Source organism: Salvia miltiorrhiza, chromosome 7, assembly GCF_028751815.1.
Source record: "Salvia miltiorrhiza cultivar Shanhuang (shh) chromosome 7, IMPLAD_Smil_shh, whole genome shotgun sequence".
Classification (NCBI taxonomy): domain Eukaryota; kingdom Viridiplantae; phylum Streptophyta; class Magnoliopsida; order Lamiales; family Lamiaceae; genus Salvia; species Salvia miltiorrhiza.
The window spans coordinates 14,265,479-14,285,276 of record NC_080393.1 but is presented as its reverse complement, the minus strand read 5'-3'; the positions used below and the strand labels follow the sequence as shown (position 1 = coordinate 14,285,276).

The window sequence follows — 19,798 nt, the reverse complement described above, 5'->3', positions numbered from 1 at the left end:
CAACAAAAGAGATATATTTGTATTCGAAAACAATGATAATAAATATACATTTGGGTGTTTTTCATTTATATATAAAAATATATATATTAGAGTGCATATATCATTTCATATATATATTTTTAAATATATAGAATATAAACATATAATTTATCTCTCTCTCTCTCTCACTCACACACACACACACACACATATATACATACGCGCGCGCGCACACATACACACACACACACACACACACATATATATATATATATATATGTATGTATGGGTTGGTTATTGTGAGAACGTGAGAATAATGTATTTTTCTATAAAATGAATGCATTCAAAGTTAAATTTAATACTTAAAAAGAAATAAACTTTTTGCCCCTTATGACATTCAAACCTAGGTGATGCATTCATCCAACAAGACGATGCCTACACTATAGATCTTCATAATCAAAAGTCTAAGAATGATACAACCTGGTCTGAGCATGATCGGTTAAACATGAATAAACGCTTTGTCTATTCGTACAAAATTATTTACTACACTACGGGGGGTGTATTCGTAGTGGATTTCCACAGACTTTAAAAAGTCCATGGAATTCACATAGATTCGAGACGACTTTCAAAGAATTCGTGGTTGGATTTCACCCCGATTTTCACTGATTTTCGAAGAATTTAGGGGATAATTCTGGAATTCAAATCCATGATGCCAACGCCCGCTGAGTCCCAGCACCGCTGGAAACCCAGCGACCGCTGGGTTCCAGCGAGCGCTGGGAGTAAGTTCTATATAAAGGCCCAACGGGTAATCCTTCATCATAATGCGCATAAAACTTCACCTTAATACAACCTTCATCATCACCGGATGCAATGGTAGATTCTGTCAAGTTAACTATTCGATTTACAGCAGCCCTACACATTTGGCAAGTAATCCTTTTAATTTATGAAAAGGTGATTCTACATTTATGATAGATGTAAGATAGTCTCATAACAGGAACAAAAATATTTTCTGCAAAACCCACCCATGAGAGTTATCAAAGCGTGCAATTGCCGCACCAGTTTCGAGATCAAACGGAAGCTTTTCCAAATCAATCTCCATTTTCCAGTAATCTAAGAATTAAAGGAAGTGCATCAAGTGTGGGTTTAATGAAAATCTCAAAACGCAGTTCTATTGTATCATTCTTCGTTCTCTTTCAAAAGGCAAAACCCCAGAGTGCATCACTTACTTGATTAAACTGACCGAGGAAGAAAGGTCCATCCTCCTCAAACTTATGGAGTGCAGTTTCCAAGTAATCAAACTCAGAACCAGATACATCAAGTTTGAGCAGATCAGCCGAATAGCATCACAATTTACATTATACTGATTCTTCTAATAGAAAAATAATCCAGTACATAATTGAAGAAATAAAAATGAATTCAAACTCAACACGTACTCGGATTCTAACAGATATTTGCAATTTATCATCCTTACTTTCCAATACAGAAACATGCAATCTGAGGCACATGTCATCAATAAACCTTTTCGAAACAATTAAGGTAAGAGAACTTCATATTCCAGCAAATAACAACCTCATATTCCAGAAAAATGAAGGTAAGACTTAAGAGAACTCCGAAATTAGAAATAGAGAAGACACTCACCGACGGGTTTAGTGAGGGAACGGCGGCGGCGGGCCTGGGCGACGGCGAGGCAAGGCTTGGCGCTTGGGCGACGGTTAGGAACAGCCGGGCCTGGGCGACGGCGTCGCGGGTAAGTTCGGCTGGGAGGACCTGGGCGTGGAGGGGCCCTGGCGCTGGTGGGTGATGCGCCGATGGCGAGGCAGAGGCTTAGGCCTGGGCAACGGCGAGGCAGAGGCTTAGGCCTGGGAGGCGGCGAGGCTCGATGCAGAAGGGGCGGCGGGTGTGGGTAGGAGGAATGGAGGCGGCGGTTAGGGAGGCTGGGAGAAGAAAGAAAACCATAAAACTAAAATCCAGCGTCCGCTGGACTCTCTCAACGGTGGCTGAGTTCCAGCGGTCTTGGCCGCGGCCGCTGGAACTCAGCGCTCGCTCAAAACTCCATGGATTTCAATTCTCATGGTTCTTGGCCGGATTTCGTCGTGTGTATTTTTTGGATGAAATCCATGAAAGTCATTCCGGATTTGAAGTCAATGGAATAACGAATACACCTAGATTTGTATGGATTTTAAAAAGTCTGAAACGAATACACCCAGATTTATATGGACTTTTAAAAGTCTTGAACGAATACACCTAGATTTCTGCAGACTTTTAAAAGTCTGGAACGAATACACCCAGACTTTTAAAATCCATAGAAATCTATTAAACTCCACAACGAATTGTAAAGCATGTAAGAGACACTATTCTATACACACTATCTAATCAATCACTTAGGAGACACTTCAATAAATGTCTTTCACAAACAACATCAAGAGAGATAACTTCAATTGGTCATAAGTATGTCTGAAGTACATATACCATTGGCCAACACCAGTCGTACTATTTGGAGTGAGATACACTTTACACTTTGAGTCGATTATTACTTGTGATCTAGACTTGCCCAAAGTGTTATCGACCGATTAATACATCAAGTTTGACCAAAATTATAGTATTTAGATTATGATATAGTACTTTGAGAACACACACATACATTTATTATGGCCAAATTATACATCACAACACCGAGTACTCATACTCGACTAATATATGCCCAAACCAAGTATATAAAATTACCTAATAAACATAATTAAAGTAAATAAAACATAATAAATGTATGAAAATATACTTGTATTAAAACAAAAGAGTACAAAATTTAATACTACAATCTAATGACGATACCAACCTCGACCAAAGAAAATAAAAACATACCAAATATTAAGCTAAGACTGATGGTGATCACACGAATTCAAGATGCCTTTAGATTGCAGTCAGACATCCATATATATATATATAGACGTCGAGGTAGATTAGGGCAAGCCCATGCAGTTTTGGCGCAACTAGATTGCACATATTTCTTTACTTGTAAGCTTAATCCTATCAACCCATTACATCACTGTAGATTTGACGCCGAATGGATCCTCGATCCTTTCTTATCTCCTTATGCAGATAGGATGGCTGCTCTATGGCCTCAATCTGCTTGTGTTCTTAACTCGCTCTTTCTCACATTATCTGTTTTGTCTTCCATTGTGGTCCAGTATGCTCACTTATCCTTGGCTTATCTCATACATCTAGATTTCATGCGGTATCTGGTCTTGGCACATCGATTCTTCAAATTATTGTGTCATGTTGCCATTCTCGCTTAAAGTGTGTCATCCCAAACATAAAGACATAAAAAATAAATAAATTTGATTTAGACTTAAATGACACAAAAATAAAAGATTCATAATATTATGCGCATCAATTAAAAATATATGAAATCTCAAGATCGTCTCACTTTCCTTAAAGATCGAGATCCAGATAGAATGCAATGGTAAACTTCTTAGCGTGGTCCTTTTGAAGTGATATAGTTGAATAATTAGAGAGATTTTTATTGAAAATTATTGATGGTAGAAAGTTCAAACATTATAAATATTGATTAAAATAGTTTCTATATAATATATAATAAAATGGGGTGGTGGCGCAGTTGGCTAGCGCGTAGGTCTCATAGCTTCGAGATATCCTGAGGTCGAGAGTTCGAGCCTCTCTCACCCCATTTATATATTTTTTATTATTTTTCTGATTTTTCGAAAAAGCGGATTTCTTTTAGTTCGTTTTTATTTTTTTCAAAAAAGCAGACTTGTTTTAGTTCGAAACTATACAACAAATTATATTTTAAGTCGATTCATCATAAATAATTTCGTTTTAATTTTCAACAGTCATATATTAACATTTTATAAGGAAATACCCAGTTATATAGTATGTTGCATATTACATATATTCGCCGTCATCATTTTTCACTATAAACTAATGTTTATAATCACATATAGCTTATACAACAAATTATATTTTAAGTCGTTTCTTCATAAATAAATTTAGTTGTTTATTTATAGAAAAATTCATTACAATTTGGAATCATTAATTACCATATCTATCTATTTTTTTAAAAAAAAATTACCATATCTATCTATCAATATCTCTCTCTAGATATATTGGGGAGGGCTACGGTATAAACACATCTTAACCTATAAAATAAAAACTAGTTAAAATGTATGAATTATATGTAGAGCACGTATGAATTTGCTGTATAAATGTATGAATTGCGAAAAATAATTTTTCTGCTACCTATGAGATTCGAACTCGAGACCATGAATTCATCCAATAAGGTGATGAATCAATCGTAGATCTTGATGATCTAAGGGCTGAAAATGATTCATATTTTATATTTTAAAATGTGTTTTTATTTTAGCCCACCCCTATAATATGGAGTATGTATAAGGAGTTTTTTACCTCCATTTTTTTTATTCTCTTAGTTTTCCCACCAAATTTTCTCTTTCTTTTTCCTTTTTTCTATTTTAGTTCTTTTTAAAAAATTGTTAATTTAGATTCATGAAAAATATTCAATATATACGTTAAATTAAATATTATGAAAAAATCTTTAATTTGATGTAAAAATTATAAAAAATGAATTTGAAATAAATAAAATATGATCATTTAAAGTGTCAAAATTAATTCTGGTTCTCTTTCATTTATCTACATTGTTGAACATCATACTTTTTTTTATTGGTGGAAAAATATATAGATGCCATTTTTTTCCTTTCAAAAAGCTTATATGATTGTTCAATTATAATTATTTTAAATTCAAATATTTTTAAATTATTTAATGCAATTAAGGAGCAAGAAATATGTGTACGAATTATTTATTCATTTATACAAACATATTTGTTGTCATATTTTTCTTTTTATATTATTCATATTTTTCCTGATGTGTTAGTTTTATTTAATTCAAATATGAACTTTTAATAATAACACAATTTGAACTTTTAAGAGCCCAAAATTGTTATATAAAATGGCAGCTATTGATTTTGTTATATTGGATGGTTTAATGTTATTTGCTCAAAATAAAATTAACTTAAATTATTAGCTTTACAATTTATTATTATTATTATTATTATTATTATTATTATTATTATTATTATTATTATTATTATTATTATTATTATATAATAATAATAATACATTATATAATACTCATTAAATTTAATATTATACTCATTAAGTTGATAATATTGTTATTATACACTATTTTAAATCAAATACTAATATTTAAATTAACATAATTTTTTGTTACCAATTAATATAATTCATAAATAATGAAATTTTGACATTCTTACATGATTTTAAATTTTAAAAATAAATAAATATATCGTGGGTCGTGCATCGCACGGGAGAGTGTATTAATTATAAATTAAAAATCGCATTATAAAATAAAATTTTCTGAAAATTAAGGGTTGTACATACTAGCTAAAATTGTGTTGGAAGATTATGAATTTGATAAGATGCATAGTACAATGATTACCAAAATAGAAAAATAAAATATAATTTCCAAAAACAATAGGGAAAGAAGTCGTTAATAAGTGAATCAACTATCCGAATAATTAGCTATATTCTAATCACACACCACACAAACTCACCAAATTTACTACAAGAAATAAGTATTTTGAACCATAGGAATAAGGAGAGAGAGCAAAAAATGTGGAATTCATCTACAAATACACTTCGAATCGTCCCCCCAAAAATTGGCATTCTTGTGTAATCGGGAAAGCACTAAAACAATTATTGAAAATTAAAACAGAAAAATAGTCGTTTAATTAGGGTGGAAGCATGGGTTGCGGCAGAGGTGGTTGGATTTTGATTAGATCATGTCTCATGCTGCTGCTTATGATGAACCAGGCTGGATGTGAAGCCAAGCGTCGCCCCCTACCTAATCACCCAGTTTTTGATGTTACAAAGTTTAATGCTAAAGGTGATGGCAAGACAGATGATGCAATGGTCAGTTCTAAACTTCGCTCTTCATTTCATTTTTAGGGATCATAGCTAATTAAATACTCCCTCCCATTTTTAATATAAGTCGTTCTAGTGTTTTACACATATTTTAATAAATAAATTTTATACCTATTATAACCTTATTTAATGATAACAAGAGTATTAAATAGTGTGAAGGTGGACTCTTCAAATACTATGTAAAACAAAAGTCACCGAAATCTATTAATGAAAGTAAATGAGGTTAATTTTGGTTAATCACCCCTTGAACGACATATAAAACGAAATTCATGACAATTGCTGAAACGACTTATATTAAAAATGGGAGGAGTATTACTATTACTCCCCTCTGTTTCATTATTTCTGGCTTATTTACCAAATTGAGTTGTCCCACTATTAGGGGCCGTTTGATTTGCAGTTTAGGATTGATTAGGATTAAAATTATCTTGAGAAATTAGTGTGGATTAGTGTGGATTTATATTATTTCATGGGTGTTTGATATCATGGCTACTTAATCCTATATTGTGTTTGATATCCATAGGATTATGTTGGATTATATTATCTAATACCAAAACTATCCTCATATAATTTTAAAAATATCATGTGTGTCCACCATTACTTGGGCATTTGCATCGATATGCGTGAGGAAGGGTAGCAAAATTTTTATCCAACTTCGCAGTATTAAAGTTATCCGAGGGGGGAGGCCGGATTATTAGTATGGGTTATTCCCACAAAATAGCATGTAGAAGTAGGATTAAGTAGGAGTTGACCATATTAATAGAACATGATATCAAACATCACACTAACCTGTATTAATTTAATTTATCCTACTTATAAACTCATATCAAACAGGCCCTTATTGGTTTATTTCTTGAAAAGGCTGATTCTATCACTTTTATCTCATTTACGCATTCTCATTAATTCACGTATCTAAAATTTTTGAATAAGAAATGATGGGATGGAGGGAGCACTTAATTTTTACTACTAAATTTTGATCTTGCACATCAGCTTCAAAATCTATCTAAACTTTTAATTGACTATAATTTTTCTAACAAGGCTGGATTCCGATCGAATTTACTTGCTAAAACATCGTTGTTTTCGATTGAAATTGCACATAATTAATTGAATTCGATTTGAGTATGAGGGCAAAAATTCAAACGGCTATGTCGGCATTAAGTTGGGCTAGAATTCAACTTGTGAAATTGAGCTAAAATTCAACTCCATAAAAAAAATAGATGTGTTCAAAAGTTTAGTAATTAATTGTCAGATACATTTTTAAGTTGGTGTGCAAAATCACAATTTGATAAAAATTCAATAATTTACATACTATTATCCCTTTATTTTGATATTTTATCTCATATTTCACGTTATTGAGGTATTTTCGTATAAGTGTAATTAACTGATCGTAAACAAAAATATGTTGGAGAAATTAATAATCATCAACTATATAATACATGTACACTTCTAACTAGGAGTATACATGCATACACGAACTCAAAGCTATATCGTATGAACAAGGGATTTATATATGGTGATGAGAGTGTTTTGTAGATCTTTTCATCATATCCATTCTTATATGAGTTCAATTGAGTTCTCGATAAGTTTGTGGTATTGGAATAGCGCCTTAAAAGATCAAAATTTAAAATCATGCATGCTTGCACTAATTACCTTTTCCCATAGCAATTGTTTGAAGTTATAATTAATTAGCATACTAATTAGTATGCTTGGGGCTTGTTAATTTGCCACATATCAAAATATAGATATAATTTCATTATTAAATCATTTTATGTAGCATGTCTAAAATCAAAATTGGGCAAAATTGATTGTTGGCACTAATATTCAACTAATCTAAATACCTCAATTCAATTCATTCAAAATGGTCTGCATTTATTTACTAGAATAATTCCAACATTACATGTTACAGGATCATGATATGTCATGATATATGTGTGTGCCATATAATTGTACTTTAGGATCTCAATTTTGGTGTTTTCTTATTTACGGTTTCAACTTTAACTTATTTATTTTTAATATCATGCACTTTACAAATTTATTTAATTTTGTTCCACATAAAACAATTTAGGCATCGAATATCTGACTAGACCTTATCTGTAAGAGTGAAAATTTAAAATGTCATATTTCTTAAGTTATATGTGAAAAATATCATCTTTTATAAACATAAGCATTTTATGCCCTATTCTTTAAATACCCTTTGATTTGATGGGTTTGCTTGGTTTTTTGTGAAAGTCTTTGTAATATATGTCTCACGTCATAATTTCATTCTTTCAATATCCAAACTCAAAAAACAGAGTATTTTATAGAAGAACTTAGTCATAATATCCGATGCTGAAATTTTTGATAAGAGACAAAATAAAAAAAAAAATTGCAAGTTGAGGATAATTAAAAAATTAATTATAGTTCAAGTCATAGTGTCAAAAATCAAGACATAAACTAATATTAATCGAAAAAAGTTTTGTAAATCTATGAAGATACGCTTTAAATTAAAAGCATTGCTTTCTTTTATTTGGTGGGTCAACAAACAAAAAGAAAAATATACTTTCTCCGTCTATAAAAAATTATAGCAATTTAGTTTGGCACAAATTTTAATGCAATATTTGATGAATTTTATGTAATGGAGAAATGATGTCATGTTGTATAAAATAGTGGTTGAAGTTGAGTCAAGACTGAATCAGTGGTGATTTTCAGAGAAGCAAGGTGGAGCAAAATCGGCCCCAACCCAAAGCAAAAGAATTCATAACAAGCTTATGTCCTCCAAAAACTATATCATTTCTGGCAAGCCCAAGTATAGTAGATAGTTGTTGTGAGACCTATCCTTTTGGCGAGTAGGACGATATTGGGTCATTTTCTTTCTTCCCTCACCCACTTCATAACACTAGTCTATATCAGCGCACTACGATAAAACACGCTATTAACGATGAAATTTTCCGTTATTAAATCAAAGAAATGTGTTATTAATTTAAGTAACGATAGAATTCTGGCATCGTATCATCTTCAGTTTTATTGTTTACGCACGACGGAAAGTGTCAATCGTTAAAATTCATGATGATCTTAACGACGGAAACATGTATCGATCGTTAACTAACGACGACCTTCCTCCCATCTGTAAAATATGTTTTTTCTTATGCTGTTCGTCGTTTAGATTATCGTTACATATAAATATTATTTTTTATTTTCTTTGTTACTACGTCATTGAAATTAGTATTATAATTCATTACTTCCCTCGTTAGGTTGTCGTCAATTATATTTTAAAAATTATTATTTTAAAATATTTTGGTTGTTTTGACGTTGTTAATTAAAAATATTTTAATATGAAAAAATACAACGTTGCATCTCCGTCTGTCGGATGTGCATAATGGCCTTCCTCCGGCGCGTTTCCTCCAATTCAATTGGGACAGCAGCATCTTTCTGCCGCCGCAAAACAAACGCATTTCCGCACAACAAGTGATGAGTGTTTAGATCCCCTCAGGAATTGTATTTAAAATTGTAGTAGTTCCTATATATACTACTTAATTACCTATTTATTATGAAATACTTAATTATAAGATGTAGAATATTTTTGAGTGATAGGCTTTGATAAGAGCATGGGTAGCAGCATGTCAGTCAGGTGCAGCGGCGAAGGTTTTGATTCCTCGTGGGAATTTCGTGGCGAGCGAAGTTGTGTTGGTCGGCCCTTGCAATTCTACACAACCAATCACAGTTGAAATCAAAGGCACTCTCCTCGCGGATACTGATCTCAGTTCGTATTCACAAAGCGCGTGGATCATGATCAAGAGAGTCGACGGCCTCGTCGTCACCGGCGCCGGAACCATCGACGGTCGTGGCCAGTCTGTTTGGAAGTACGGCAAGGATAGAGACCTCCCTCTTCTTCCAGTCGTAAGCCACCATCCCTAAACTAATTAATAGTATATTTTTGGGGAATAATTGTCAACGTATTTGGTCAATTGCAGGCTCTCATGTTTCAGTCCGTGCAAAATGCGAGGGTGTCTGGGTTGAAGTTGGTAAACAGCATGGGTTTCCATTTAAAGGTTACTGACAGCAAAAACATAGATATCACGAAGCTTGGCATCGCCGCACCTCTCCACAGCCCCAACACCGACGGAATCAACCTTAGCAACTCGACGAATGTAAAGATAACCGATTCCGTGATCGGAACCGGAGACGACTGTGTTTCGATTGGGCACGGCACCCAAAACATTCTCGTGGCCGGTGTTACCTGCGGCCCCGGCCACGGCCTTAGGTATATAAATATATTTACTTTCAATTTGCATTTGCATTTGCATTTGCATAATTTGTTTAATTTGTACTAGCGTTGGGAGCTTGGGAAAACGAGTAGACGAGACAAACGTGAGAGGAATCACAATTAGGAATTGCACGCTGATTGGGACGACAAATGGAGCACGAATCAAAAGCTACCACGACTCTCCCAAGATGGAAGCTAGCAGCATTGTGTTTCAAAATCTGGTGATGAAGGGAGTCAAAAACCCTATTATAATCGATCAACATTACAACTCCAAGAATAAGGGCCAGGTATTCACAAAATATATACTATTATCCAATAAATCCAGATACTATGATATATCATTTCGATGATGATTTTATCACTTTGTGCAGCAATCAAGCGTGAGACTGAGCGATATTCACTTCAGAGACATAAGAGGCACATCTGTTTCACCAGTTTCAATAAATTTGAACTGTAGTTCGTTAGTCCCATGTGAGAAGGTTGAATTAGCAAATATTAATTTAACGCCATTTAATTCAAGTATTGGAGACATAAGTTGTGCATGTTCAAATGCACAAATCTTCAGTCGAGGTCAAATCATCCCTGCCATGCCTGCCCGATGCACTTGAATGCCCCGTGGACACACGCTCTCAAATCTTTTTTATTTAATTATCAAGTTTAGATCTAAATAATTCAATTTATTTGGATTTAGGCTTGAAAAATTAATTTCATATTTGTGTATTTCTGATTATTAATTTGTAACTCGAGAAAAAGGGCTAAGAAAAAATGCACTATGTGTGTGCACGGCTTACCCTTGCTCAAAGTTTACGTAGTTTTCAGAAATTATTTTAATTAGTCTGTTGTGAATATGTAACGGGACTGTCAAAATGACCCCATATATATATATATTTGGTTTAAATGAGTCATAGTATAATATTGCGACTTAATCATGTTTAAATTTTGTCAGCACACACCGGCAGAGCTAATTAAGATTTTAAGAATATATAGACAAGATTACATATGACATTACATTTATAAATTTAAAAATTATAGCGAAAATACAAAATACTTCTCCGCCCGGTCCCATGAAAATATGCATAGTTTTCCTTTTTCGTCTATCCCGTAAAAATATGCATAGCCCATTTCTAGTAATAATTATCCTACTAAACATCACAATCAATGTGGAACCATGTCTCCACTCACATTATACTTTACAGGATTTCTTAAAACCCATGTCGTCCCATACTATGATAAATATCAGTCATATGATACATTAAATTAACACCTACAAATCAATCTAAAATCTCACCATATATGAAGGATCTCATTGGAACCATTCAAACACACACACACACACACACACACATATATATATATATATATATATATATATATATATATATACGTTTTATATCTATAATATATTATAACGACAATTTTCAATTTCAAATAAATTTAAAATTTTGAGTGGCAATTTTATAATTAAAATAAAATTGAAGGTTTATTTGTATACTACTATATTTTTTCTTTTTATTTCCTATTTTTATCTTTTTATTTTATAATTTTATTTATTTTTCAAAATTATGAAATTCAAATAATTATAATATTGGGTATACATGTGAAATTAAAGATCACGACAAGAACTTTGATTTGATATATTTTATGTAATTATAAATGTTATATTTGGTTAAAGATTATTTTTTAAAAAAATACTCTCTCGTATCTCATCGAATAAATTCATTTTTCAATTTTTTTTATTATTTTTTTCTTTTTTATGAGGAGTAAAATACGTACTAGGTAGGATCATGATACATATGTCCTCAACATATCAAGGGAGTATCCAATCGTGTCAACTCAACATCCCTGTGACTTGTCGCTCGTGTTAGATAAATACTCCAAATTTCCTGTCAAAAGCTGACAAGATGTCGACTCCCCATTATAGTTATCGTTGCTCATGCATGAGGAGTACGTAAAGCAGCTAAGAAAAGATTGAAATACATACCCCTCTTCTTTGTATTTAAATACCCCTCTTCTTTGTATCTTATAAATAGAATCCATCTGTAATTTGTAAATCACCGCCTCTCATAAATGGAAATGGAATCCATCTGTAATTTGTAAATCACCACCTCTCATAAATACAAACCATACTTACTGCTTTTTCTCTCAAGTTTCATTCTCTTTGGTGAACTATTGCGTGTAATCAAACAGTAAAATCCCCATTTTACCACCTTTTAACTTTCTTTTCATAATATCAATTATTATTATTATAAATTCCTTTTTATTTTTATTTTTTATAGACATTTAAAATTATGTTTTTTTTATTGTACTTATAATTTATTATATGATAATTGAGTTAATATCTAAAATATAAAAAGTTTATCATGTACATTATATGAGTACAAATGCTAGTATTTATAATTGAAAATCAATTTCATGTATGCATTTTCCTTTTGATCTTGATTATTTAATATCGTTCTCATTTAAATATTCATAGTAAATTCTTAGATTGTTTTTTTTTACATCTATTTGTATAGAAAATTTGAGAAAATACAATATAATGAGGTTGAAACCCCTAATCAAGTTTTAGAGTTGGAAGTAAGAAGCTGAGGCTGCAAAGTTTGCCTATGCATAGTTCTAATAAGAGTAGTAACTTGCTGAATCTGATCTTCAGTAGAGCAAGCAGATAGCAGCACTTTAGCAGTTCCAGCATCTGGATAACAACCACTATCAATCATCTCTTCGAATATCTCAATGCACCTCATATATTGTTTCTTCCTCGAGTATGCCCCCAACCTAGATGTCCAAGTCATCACATCCGCCCTCAAATTCTTGGATGCGATCGACGAGAACACCTCCTCCATCCTCTCCACGAAACCTGCGCGTCCGTACATGTTGATCAGGATGTTGTACGTGCTTATATCGGGCTTGCAGTCCTCCATCGTGCTCAGCACCTCCTCCATCTTCCCCAACTGCCCTACCCGCCCGTACAAGTTCATCATAGCGTTCAAAACGAACGTGTCTGGCTTCATGCCCGACTCCTGCATCCGCCGCACCATTTCCTCGCACTTCAGGACGTCGCCCGCTCTTGAGTAGGCTGATATCAGCAGCATGTGGGATTTCATTGTCGGTTCTATCCCGAGACGCTGCATCTCATCAAACACTGCTTGCGCGCCTAAAAAGCCTCATTGTCCATTAAAACACCACGGCCTTTGAAACGTTGCTGACAAGAATGCATTCAGAAAGAGTACCTTTATGGAGACCGGCTCGACCATAAGCATCCAACAGTATGTTATACGAAGCCCTGTCCGGTTCGCATCCCATTTGTTGCATGAGGGAAAAGATTTCTGCGGCGCCATAAGGGAAACCTGCACGGCTGTAAACATTCACCTCATTAGGCGGGATGCATACATATACGAGCAGGCGCCCAAACGCGATAATTTACCTGTAGGCTTCCATGAGAGCATTGTAGGCATAGACATCAGGCTCAAGCCCTGCTTCCTGTAGCTGTTCAAAAATCTCTTCTGCTTTCTCACATAGCCCATCTCTAGCACACGCATTCACCAAAGCAGTGTATGTGCAAATATTAGGCTTACATTTGTTAGTCCTCATCTCTTGAAACATCTCTAATGCCATATAAGATTTATTCTCCTGCCAAAAATACATAAAAATTTATCAGCAAACTTTTTATGCAAAAAAAAAAAAAAAAAAAAAAAACAAGAATCGTCAACAAAAACTGTACCTTCCCATATAAGTTGATCACCATAGTGTAAGTCTCAGCATTTAGTTCACAATTATCTCTCTTCATCTTTTCAAATACAGCAAGAGCATGCTGAGAATTTCTTGCTTTCATTAGCCCATCAATATAGGCATTATAAACAATGGTGCCTAAAAAACATAAAAAAAAGGCAAATACTCTTAATAACAACTTATGTTTGCTATGAAATGAGCATTAGATATAAAACACTACAAACATACTTGGTGGAAAGCCGTTTCTTCGCATCTCAGCAAAGACAGCCTCAGCATGCTCTAGCTTCCCGCCCTTGCAGTACGCCTTAACAAGAAGTGCGTAAGTGTCCTGTGTAGGGATGCAACGAGCTTCAACGAGCTCTAAGTAGATGGATTCAGCCTTCTTGAACTGTAGTTTCTGACCATAAGCCTCTATGAGCAAATTGTAGCAGATAACATCAGGCTTGAACGTGCTTTGTTGTGACATCCATTCACACATCTAATAAAATAGATGAATCCAATTTCAGACAAAAAAAAAATATATACAAATATGATATGAGAACAACATGTCAGAATGCTTCACATTCTTTAGTCCATCAAGATATGACAATAACACGATAAAAGTGACATCAAACTTTCCATTTTCCCATCTCGAATATCATATAAATTGGGCAAAACATAAGGCTACAAGGAGTATTAGAGTATATACCACAATAATTGGATCCCATTTTTTGTTCAAACGAAATCGAACTGCAATGTTGATGAGGTCATCCCAAGTAGTGTTAGTAGGAGGAAGAGTGTCCAAAGAATACCAAATTCTGCTAACATTCTCTTCTTTTTGCACGAAGTTGAGTATCTCTTCCGCGATTGGGCTCAAAACTGGGAAAATCCCATCTACAAATCCGGAGCCATACTTCCATCCCTGACCTCTCAATGAACCTCCTATACCGCCGTGCAAAGGTTCAGAAACATGTCAGAACAGACAAAAGACCAAACTAGTTAGTTTTTGTTGTAACCTTTTTTCCTCGAAACCTTTTTATGGTTGAAATGTCTCAAATTTCCACGTTTGTCAATGAAGAGGCTGTCCTTCTTCCGCTTCTCAGTAGGTTCAACATTAGCACATTTTGCTCTCAAGTTCAATCCACATTCACAATGCATTTGCTCAAAGATGATGTAGTTTGCATGGTATTTGACAGACAACCTTCACATGCAAAGGGAAAATGAGGTTGATTACGTGCAATTTACAGAAAATGGACTAATCATTGTTGCAAAAGAGAGCATCAAATGATTTTCAACTCTTTTTTCTACAATTCAATTTGAAATTGTGCTTAACTTATGCAGTTATGTTCAAGAAATTACTCATTAAAAAGTAGGCCATCAACAAATAATTTAATAAACTGTTGCAACACTACTTCAGAAATAAACCTGCACAATTCTTCAATCTTCAAAGACATATCACACAAAGCCATTAAAACATCACGCTTTTACGCTATAACATAATTAACAACGCAAAAATATAAAACAACAAAGATAAGAAACTGGAAAACGAATACTTACATGAATACATAAAAATATAAAGCCACTTGATTTTGATTGGAAGGAAGTGTAGGAATAATTATTTTATATACATTACGAAGGCAATCTATACAAATAGAGATATGTTACATGACTAAGAGATAATATGTGTGCCGTGTGGTTACCTTAAAATATCCAATGCGAAAGAAGACAATTGTGATTTTTTTTTTCTTTCTATTTCTAAACTAATAATCATATTCCCCGAAAATATTAGAGGACTAGAGACTATACTCTATGTTTTCAATCAATATTCCTCTACAATTATTTAGTATTTCTCATATAAACTTTATTAAGCTTCATTTAAGTAACTAGTTAATTATTAAAGTAATTAGGCCAAAATGAAAGTCCGTCCAACTAATTAACAAAAGAGCCCCTTGTCGGTTCTATCTCTTCTTCCTTGTTGGCGTCGCCGGCGAGTTCAGCCATCGCCATCTTCTCCCCCATTCTTCTATCTCTCAAAAATGAAGACAATCCCTAAGCGGCGTCTGAATTCCTCACTCTCCTCCTGGAGCAGCGGCAGCCTAGAACCGCTCCACCACTCCGTCTCAAAAATCAAAGTTATAGTATCTTTAAGTTTTAATTTCCATTGGGTTGCTTAGTCTTGTACAGTAGTTGTTGATGTAATTTGTTGGTCGTCCAAAGATATAGTTGGTATACAATTGGAAAATTTTGAGTGAGTTCAGTACCTTGGATTCCTTGTGCTCCTGGTATTATGTTTGGGGAGCTGGAATTAGGGGTGAGCAAAATATCCGAAATCCGAATATCCGATCCGAACCAAACCGAAATTTAAAATATGGTTCGGATTTTTCGGATTTTCGGATCGGATCGGATTGAATTTTAAGCAAATTTCGGATTTTCGGATCGGATCGGATTGGCACCTTAAAAATCCGAAAAAATCCGAAATCCGAATTATATTTATAATATAATTAAGATTATAATATTATAAATAAATATATATAATTATTAGTTTTTAAATAGTTAAATATTTCTAAATTCTAACCCTATACTCCCATTTTGGTTGATTATAATTAATGGCTTGTTAATTATGACCTTAATTTGATTGTAATTATCTAATAAGTTAGGTTGACATCTATTTCGGATTTTTCGGATTTTTTCGGTTTTCGGATTTTTTTTTTACATTTCGAATTTTTTTTCACATTTCGGATTTTTCGGTTCGGATCGGATTTTATCCGAAATTTTTCGGATTTTCGGATTCGGATTTTCGGATAATACGGTTCGGATCGGATTGAATTTTAAGAAAATTTCGGATTTTCGGATCGGATCGGATCAGGCAAAAATCCGATCCGAAATCCGAATGCTCACCCCTAGCTGGAATGAGGTAGTTGCTGCTGGAAGACAAAAGAAGAAGGAGTGATGATGATGATAAGAAGAAGAAGAAGAAGAAGAAGAAGAAGATAAGAAAAAAATGAAGATAGAAGAACGATAATTACCGAATAATAATCTGAGCATGCTGGTCTTTCAATAAAAGAAAAGAAACGACGTGGCCAAGAATGAGAGGTAGAAAAGAAAACACAGGATGTCAAGGAGGAAAATATCAGTACATCTTTCTCACAACTTTGTGGGCTACTATAATTATTTCATAAAATTTAGCCCTAAAGAAATAATAATTTCGGCCCATCAAAAGTCCAATTCTTAATAATAAGACAATGGATGTTGGATCCCAACTATTAAATGTAAAGACCCGAAATATTGTCCTCGAATTTTACATGTCTAGATAATTCAACTTGGAATGTTGTTAGCTTTCAATCTATCAATTTATTCTTCTAGCTCATATGGAATTTTTCATCTCGTTTTAGTTTCACTAGACTATAATTAGAGCAAGGGATTTTGGCAAATAAAATCACGAACTATTTCGAGTTTGTAATTTTAACGCAATTTTTGAAGTGTGGCGAATTAAATCACCACCTTTTTAATTTTTGCAATTACGTCCCCCCCAATTTTTTTTCGGTCGCCAGAGTGTTGAATTGGAGCTTACATACTTCAAAAGTCACGTTAAAATTACAAATTCAAAATAGTTCGTGATTTTATTTGCCAAAACCCCTTAGAACAATCTGCTTAACCATTGGTCAAGTTTTAAATCATAACTCAAGTCTTGCATTAGGGCTACTTCATATGTTTAATTATAAGTTTAGAATCAAACATGTATTTTCTAATTTTGAGACATCAAACACACTATATATGTGTCAAAAGCTTGATGGCAACGTAAACCTATAAGTTATAGAGCATATATATATATATATATATATATATATATATATATATATAGGGTTGGTTTCAATAGAAAATCTCTCTTAGATTAAGAAGTAAGAAACAATCGAACCCATTAATTCTAATTGATCTAACGATCCAGATTTGATGGATTATTATTGCATTTAAGTGATTAAAATTGTGTTGGAAAATAATTTTAAAATCAAAAAAGGTTAAATTTGTCAATTTTGTTTCGTTAAGATTATGGTAAATTTCATCAAATCCCTAATTTTTTGCACCAGCATTGGCAATAAGATGAATATTTCGACGATTTCCTGTTCTACCGTTCCTCAGATTTCTTTGCTCCTATCTTTTTGGTTTCACCCTCATCTGCTCTTCGACGAATTAAGCCATAGATCGCAGTGAGTCAGTGACGAGGTAGGTAAATTTCTGCTTACTTTTTTTATTGCTAAAGATCATGGAAACTATGATTCATCTGCTCTTCTTTTACAAAACAATGATATTCAATTTACGATTAATCCATAATTAATATTGATCGTTCAATTCGTAGTTTTCGATATCATCGAAAACTATTTTAATTCATCTTGCAGGCAAACTGAATAAAAAGGTAGCTTCTGATCCAGAAGACGAGGACTCCTCAGAAAAATCTGGTGATGATGATGAAGAACCAGTCGTGGCTCATTAGGACATGTAGGATTACGAGGTGTGGTGATAACTTTGTTTTATGTTCGTAGGTCTGGCGGTTGAAGTTCAATAGAAGACTCGTAAAGGTTTGTCAAATTTTACACTCATTTTAATAAATTGTAATCTCCATTTTTGTTGTTTTTTATAAATGACAACTTGAAAACTGACAGTATAAATCTCCATTTGGTTATAAGTTCATAAGATTGTGAAATTTCAATGTAGAAAAATATTATGGAGATTGATAAGTTTCAATAAGTTCATTAGAAATATATAATAAGTTCGTCCAAATTGTGAAATTCTAATGCAGGAAAATGTTATGGAGATTGATAAGTTCCAATAAGTTCATTAGAAATATATAATAAGTTCGTCCAAATTGTGAAATTCTAATGCAGGAAAATGTTATGGAGATTGATAAGTTCCAATAAGTTCATTAGAAATATATAATAAATTGTAATCTCCATTTTTGTTGTTTTTTATAAATGACAACTTGAAAACTGACAGTATAAATTTCCATTTGGTTATAAGTTCATAAGAAAGTAATTAATAAGTTCATTGAAATTGTGAAATTTCAATGTAGAAAAATATTATGGAGATTGATAAGTTTCAATAAGTTCATTAGAAATATATAATAAGTTCGTCCAAATTGTGAAATTCTAATGCAGGAAAATGTTATGGAGATTGATAAGTTCCAATAAGTTCATTAGAAATATATAATAAATTCATCCAAATTGTGAAATTTCAATACTTTGTTCGTAACAAAATATTAAAATTTTGATTAATTTTTATTTGTATTTGTTCAAAATCGGTTCAATATAAGTTTAGTGACTTTAAATTAATATAAAAATGATAAAATTAATACTAATTATAAGAATAGAATCAGATACTATGATGAAATATAATACTTGTTAAACTAAAATATTTTGATTTGATTAAGTGTTCAGTATTCGTGTTAGTGGGAAAATCTGAAATTTTGGATACACAATCGAGAAGAAAAATTCAGCGAACAAAAAAATATTTCATAAAACCATTTATAATACCATTTTTTTTTCTTGAATATAATAATATTTCATAAAAATTAGTAGAAGGATATTATGTAGCATTAAGTAAACGGCTTGATTTGCGTGTTAGACTATTGAATTGAATTTTTGTAATTGCTTATCAAAAAGTTAGATTAGGGACCGTAAGCAAATATTTGGTGTGCACAGGACATACTACGCTAAGGCCATGAAAGTAATAAGTATGTAACTAACGATATCTCAAACATATCTTCCAAGATTAAGAAGATTTGATTACGCATAATTAGGGTAATTAACTTAAATATATTAAGTGTAATTTACTATATTATCCTGTGCTTATTTAGTGGCGGATGAAATCTTGGAAATTAGAAGCCGTTGGATTGATTTATATGGAGGGTTG

At 32.9% G+C, this 19,798-nt stretch overlaps 2 protein-coding genes, 1 long non-coding RNA gene and 1 other non-coding gene across 5 annotated transcripts; 2 read left to right on the top strand and 2 right to left on the bottom strand.

The window, feature by feature from the left end:
- Positions 1 to 624: 624 nt before the first annotated feature.
- On the bottom strand, positions 625 to 1,964 carry LOC130995382 (uncharacterized). Its single transcript, XR_009092140.1, has 3 exons — positions 1,206 to 1,964; positions 1,002 to 1,089; positions 625 to 891 (listed from the first exon to the last, which is right to left on the bottom strand). It is a non-coding gene; the product is annotated as an uncharacterized LOC130995382 (long non-coding RNA).
- Positions 1,965 to 3,577: 1,613 nt separating this feature from the next.
- TRNAM-CAU (transfer RNA methionine (anticodon CAU)) lies at positions 3,578 to 3,661 on the top strand. Its single transcript is given in 2 exon segments — positions 3,578 to 3,615; positions 3,626 to 3,661. It is a non-coding gene; the product is annotated as a tRNA-Met (tRNA).
- Positions 3,662 to 5,661: 2,000 nt separating this feature from the next.
- LOC130995381 (exopolygalacturonase clone GBGE184-like) lies at positions 5,662 to 11,102 on the top strand. Its single transcript, XM_057920651.1, has 5 exons — positions 5,662 to 5,937; positions 9,517 to 9,822; positions 9,897 to 10,186; positions 10,257 to 10,476; positions 10,561 to 11,102. Exons 1-5 carry the CDS (start codon positions 5,770 to 5,772, stop codon positions 10,795 to 10,797), a joined length of 1,221 nt encoding a protein of 406 aa, XP_057776634.1. The 5' UTR covers positions 5,662 to 5,769; the 3' UTR covers positions 10,798 to 11,102.
- A 1,560-nt stretch (positions 11,103 to 12,662) lies between these two features.
- LOC130995380 (pentatricopeptide repeat-containing protein At2g35130) lies at positions 12,663 to 17,020 on the bottom strand. Of its 2 annotated transcripts, XM_057920648.1 has the most exons (10): positions 16,921 to 17,020; positions 16,806 to 16,818; positions 16,156 to 16,200; positions 14,911 to 15,095; positions 14,604 to 14,836; positions 14,144 to 14,393; positions 13,908 to 14,053; positions 13,611 to 13,816; positions 13,417 to 13,541; positions 12,663 to 13,340 (listed from the first exon to the last, which is right to left on the bottom strand). In XM_057920648.1, exons 1-10 carry the CDS (start codon positions 16,937 to 16,939, stop codon positions 12,745 to 12,747), a joined length of 1,818 nt encoding a protein of 605 aa, XP_057776631.1. In that variant the 5' UTR covers positions 16,940 to 17,020; the 3' UTR covers positions 12,663 to 12,744. The 2 variants fall into 2 exon arrangements, with proteins under 2 accessions (XP_057776631.1, XP_057776632.1); XM_057920649.1 differs by lacking the exons at positions 16,156 to 16,200; positions 16,806 to 16,818; positions 16,921 to 17,020 and adding an exon at positions 15,452 to 16,149.
- Positions 17,021 to 19,798: the final 2,778 nt, after the last annotated feature.